At 38.6% G+C, this 5,641-nt stretch overlaps 1 protein-coding gene across 1 annotated transcript in view; it reads left to right on the top strand.

Moving 5' to 3' along the window:
• Positions 1–4,716: 4,716 nt before the first annotated feature.
• The window catches only part of LOC106869953 (dentin sialophosphoprotein), a 38,835-nt gene continuing 37,910 nt past the window's right edge, over positions 4,717–5,641 (top strand). Inside the window, exon 1 of the mRNA XM_014915897.2 lies at positions 4,717–5,048. Within this exon, the coding sequence (XP_014771383.1) occupies positions 5,043–5,048 (6 nt within the window). The 5' untranslated portion in view covers positions 4,717–5,042. The remainder of the gene's footprint in view (positions 5,049–5,641) is intronic.

The following is a 5,641-nucleotide window of genomic DNA, read 5'->3' on the forward strand; positions in this document are numbered from 1 at the left end:
AATAACAGCCAAGAACCCAGCCTGCGAAGAACATCTGTATTCAAGAACCCAGCATGGAAGACCTAACATCACGACGAGTAATCGCTCTGCCCTAACGCCTTAACTTCTTATATACAGACACTTACCACTGTGTACTCTAACAAAGAACTGGTATCTTAAATCCTTATACGTGCTACTGACTCTTTTCTATCCGCTGTATCTCACGCATTCACATACATTTATTACTTGCACATACTCTTTTGTTTACATGACGGCCAGTCTTATATTGTGTTTTAATGTGTCGCATTCACACACACACAGACATACGATTTAATGCTCCAACAAATTCTACTGTTATACATCTTCATCGGTTGGTTCAATATCGTCTTCCTTACTGGCATTTACGAATTCTCTACGTTATAGAATTATAACATATTTATCATCTTTATATTTTTGTGTTCGACCGTGTGACGCGTTTTAAAAAAGGAGCCCTGTTTTTCCATTCGTCACCATTTCTCCTTTTGGTTCGCACGGTCGTTCTTACAGTTGTGCTGTTGTCGATAGTTCGTTATGTTGATGTGATTTCGGTTCAGCCGCTGCCCGTGTCTGTTCACCGTCTGCCTGCCGTTTCGTTTCATGCTTTCTCTCTCTCTCTCTCTCTCTCTCTCTCTCTCTGCTACATCCGAAAGCTCTTTGGGTGATGGTTGCGTGTGAGTCGATTTATACTGATTGATGGGCTCAGAAAGGAGCGTGCTAAAAGTTGAAATTGTCACTGGGGCCTATTCCACGTGAAGTCGTCACTGGTCAGATTTTGTTGATCACGTAGGTAACATTCCAGCGAATCGCGACATCGGGTCATTGCTGAATATTCCTGCAACAATGACGCATCACCTTTGTAACGTAATGAGTTTACATAACGAAGCCGTTGCCCACACTGAATTATATAGCATGTCTTAAAATCTTTGAGGTGAACTTGGCCATCAAGTGTAAAATGTCTTTGTAACAAACACAAAGTAAGCCAATCACATATACAACAGTGACAGAACACGAACAATCAACCAATTGGTTAGCAATCCTGTACACTAACCGCTTGGCCAATATATTGTCTTCAACAGAAATAAGAATTTATAGAATTGAAAACAAAAGAAAGGAAATCATGAAAGAAGAATTGGTGATTTTTCCGTATGTGTTCGGATGGAATGTTTCTGATCTGGATGGATGAGAATCTCGGTTGAGTGTGGTGATGGTTGTAATGATTATGTTGGTGACAGTGATGATTATGATGAAGACGGTAGTGCTGATGGTGTTGATGATTGTGATGATAGTAATGGCGACTGAGTGATGGTGATGGCGATAATGATGATGACGGTGGCTATGGTGATGTTGGGACGATGAGGTTGATGGTGATGGTGGTCATAGGGGTTATGGTAATTTTCATGCGACGGTAGTGATTGTAATGTTCTTCAGGGCTATTGATGATGACGACTATGATGATGATAGTGGTTGGGGTGGTGGCAGCGGCTGTAGGGGAAAGAAGACTTGCAAATGTCACACATACGCTGCTTTACACTTCAGTACCGTCATTAATTCATTGAGTTGTTGTTTCGTCGAGTTAATTAATTGGAAATATAGACTTACAATAGAACTGATAAAGATTAGCGAGTTGGAACTTACACAGCGAATGTTAGAAAACAGATGTTCGTTATCCATGATGACAGTCGTGGTAACTACTACTACTACTACTACTACTACTACTACTACTACTACTACTACTACTACAGATAGCAGTGGTGATATGTCGTGATGGTAATTAAGAAACAGATAAAAGTTGGAGACGAGAGAGAGTTATCAAGTAGAGGAGGGGTGCAAAATGATGTTTTTTACTGCATTTTTGACTTTGAGACAAAAGATATTTCTTACAAGTGTTCAAGATGCCTTCAAAATGCCTTCCCTAAATGCATTAAAAGCGTTATAACATAATTTGATTTTTATTTCAGAAAATTATCGCCGTTCTCCTCGAGCATGTAAATGACAAATTTGGTTGGGGCAAATGAGTAAGCCAAGATAAGGTAAATTCACTACTCCAATTCTCGAGAAGACAGACTCATACACATCAATATTCAACCCTGGACATCAGAAAGACCAGAAGTGCAAAAGCAATTTTAAATATCAAGGTCAAATGAAAGAGGGTCGGGGAAAAATAGTACATGATATGAAATTACCGAAATTCGACAAAATAAAAAAGAACTCAACATAAAATATCAATAGCTTCTTCACGAGGCTGTTGCAGTAACTGGTCCTGATGCGCGATGGCATCGGTGGGATCTTTGGCACTATACAGTGTCGACCCTTTCTGGCATTAGTGTAGCTTTCAATGCCAAAATTTAGCACAATTCCTTCCAGAGTCTTCCAGGTGTATGTTACTGCATATCTCTCCTACCTTCGCTCCAGAGAGTAGAGTCTTAGCTGTTTCAGCCTTTCCCAGTAGCTGAACTGTTGCAATGAGACTGTTATACTTCGACCGTGCGAACCAAAGGAGATGGCGACGTAGACGAAAAAGGTTCCTTTTTACCATGTCGCACGGTCGAACACAAAATAAGATATATATAAGATAATAGGCTCGTCGTAAGAGATACGCGAGCCATTGTGCCAGTAAAAGAACTTAGGACAAACTCAACCGTTAGATACATAATGAGAATAAATTTATTAACAAAGTGAAACTGTTTGTCTGTGTGTGCGTGCATGCGACATATAAAATTAAGACAGTAGATAAATCAGGCCTTTGTGTACAAGAGAATGTATACAACAATGTGAAGTGACGGACAGTCGTATAAAACAATAGTGTGTGTACAATATGTGAGAGTACAAGTGTGCGTGTGAATGAGAGGAAACACAGAACATAGAAAGAGTGTCTGTAACATAGACTGTAAAAAGTCTTAAAACACTGAGATAGAGAAATACCAGTTCGTATTAGAGTTACACAAGGAGACAGAATGTTCATACGCAGGAAGTTGTGGCCAAGTAGCAGAGCTGTGAGTATCACACTATGTGTGTTGAGCGTCGAATGATGTGACCTGTGTTACCTGGTATAGTATATTCTGGCTGGTTAGTTCTGACTGTTGTTCGTGAGTAGAAACTCCACTCATACAGTGGTGAGATAAAACCGCGCTTGTTGAGGTTGGTGTTGCTGGCGACGACAAAGGTAGACAGTGCATTGGTGGTGAAGACGTCGGCGCTGGAACTGGCTGTAGCTGTGTTCTGTATGTGTGTGGTCAACGACCAAACCTGTGAGAGATCTGAAATCGAAGACAATTGCCGTCGTTGGATCGGGCTTATTTATAGGCGAAAATGGGCTCACCGGAAACCCAGTAAAACTCTCTATCACGTGACTTTATCTAAAGCCACGATTGGACGTAATGCCCCCTTAGCAAGCAGAACATGGGGACAATTGCCGCGCAAAATAAGAACCAATCAGGATGATGGACAGAAGGGTCCAAGACAAACCGAAGGCTAGATGTTAGCAGCTTCGTTATCATTTATGATTGAATGCCCGTGATAGAGGTTTCACTACAAGACGGTCTTCTTTGTGAAGCTTCGCTGGATTGCTTCAAGGTCCACTGTTAATTTTATACTGTTGGGTGACCATAGCCGGGAGCAATAGTCCAGGTTCCCATCTCTGGTTCTGAACGTTCTCAGGATCCATCCAGCCAGTCGTCTGCACTTTGTCGCCATCCTAGTAATGTGCACTTGGAAAGAGATATCATCACTCATGTCGATACCCGGGTCCTTTACTGATTTAGGCTCTGGGATTGTAATTCCCTGTGGACCAGCGTACGCTGTAAGTTTCATATTCAGTTTTGAACGCTGGTAGTGCAGGGCTTGGAATTTTTCAGCATCAAACTGCATGTTATTATCCTCAGCCCATCTGTAAATTGAGTCCAACTCCTGCTGCAGATGTGCAACATCGCTGGGGTTCTGTATTTTCTGCGAGACTTTCGTATATTCTGCGTAGCTGGCAAGGGTGGCTATCCGGGCAGTTGAGGTCATATCTGAGAGGGCCACTATGAAAAGCAGTGGTCCCAAGACAGTGCGCTGTGGAACACCGCTCACTATTTGTGTTTTTATTGAGGTGGCTCCATTGACCACTACTGCCTGACTTCTATCTTTCAGGAAGTCGTGTAACCACTCTCCAAGTTTTCCAGCTATGCCGATTTCATGCAGTTTGTGGCATATCATACCATGATCCACTTTGTCAAAAGCTTTTACAAAATCAAGGTATATTACGCTTTTGAAAGACAAATGATGGGGAGAAAAACGAAATGGAAAGAAAAAAAGAGGAATGGAAAATAAGGAAAGAGAACGAAAAGATTGATAAAAAGGCGTAAAATATAGGGAAGCTGAAGCTAAACCACAAGGAACAGGAAAGAAATGAGAGTGAGGAATGAAAAGAGAGAGAGAGAAAGAGAGAGAGAGAGAGAGAGAGAGAGAGGGGGGGAGAGATTAACGATGAGACGTAAAAGAAATAATGAACTTTTTTCTTTTTTCTTTCTTTCTTACAAATGATTTCAATACAGTTTTAACAGAAAGATTTGGAAGTATCAGAAGAAAGTTCTCCGGTAATTTTCTTTCATGTAAATAAATGTTTATGTTGACTTAAGAATTTGCCAGCAAAATCTTATAAAATAACAATGTTCTAAAAGATGTACATGTTTGTATGTTATATATATGAAAATAAAGAAAGCAGTAGAATAGAAAAACGTAAACAAAAAGGAGGAAGGAAAACGGGAAGATGGAAAGGAAAATAAAACAGCGAGAATATTATACTCGCTCTTTCTCAATGACTTTTCTTGTTTAACAGTGAATGCGAAATCAACAGAAAATGTGGAAAGAAAGAAGAAATTTAAGAGAAATAAATAGAATGAAGAATAATTTCATACGAAACTACTGTCAGTATGGGAAATAACTCTACTATAAATATGAATATGGCATTAAGTGTTACTATAGCAACCTTTATGTGCAGCTAAACGTCAAACCGTCAGTTCAGTTGGCCGTCACTCAACATTATGACTGTAAGTTCCTCTACCAACGTTTCATATTGTCATGACAAACTCATTAGCGTAAAGTTAATTTAGTCTAAAATTATCATTGGTACAGAGCCCAGTTAACTAAGATGTGTAGAAAATAGTGCCCATCTTACTCCAGCAATTAGTGGGTAACTGTTTAAAAAGAGAAATAAGTTAATGTGTGGGAAAAAAAAAAAATTAAATAAATAAATAACTCCAGCTTTTCTGCTTTTTATTTAGTACCTTACACTTAACTGCTAATATGCATAAACATTGAGATATTACACACGTGTGTATTTATAACATTCATACATACACACACACACACACATATATATATATATATAGTTTTAGGGAAAAGAACCAAGGTTCATGAACTCATCGATGAAAATCCACTGTCACATACAGAAAAATTAATAATTTACTTATTAATTTTTCTATATGTGACAGTGGATTTTTATCGATATATATATTTATATATATTTAATACTGTGAAACTTAATTTAATTTTAATTTTTAATAAATTGATTTTAATTGAGTTTTTACCTGTAATTTTGGATTTTTATCTCTAATATTATTATTATTATTATTATTATTAT

This window comes from Octopus bimaculoides, chromosome 11 (genome assembly GCF_001194135.2).
Source record: "Octopus bimaculoides isolate UCB-OBI-ISO-001 chromosome 11, ASM119413v2, whole genome shotgun sequence".
NCBI classification, from domain to species: domain Eukaryota; kingdom Metazoa; phylum Mollusca; class Cephalopoda; order Octopoda; family Octopodidae; genus Octopus; species Octopus bimaculoides.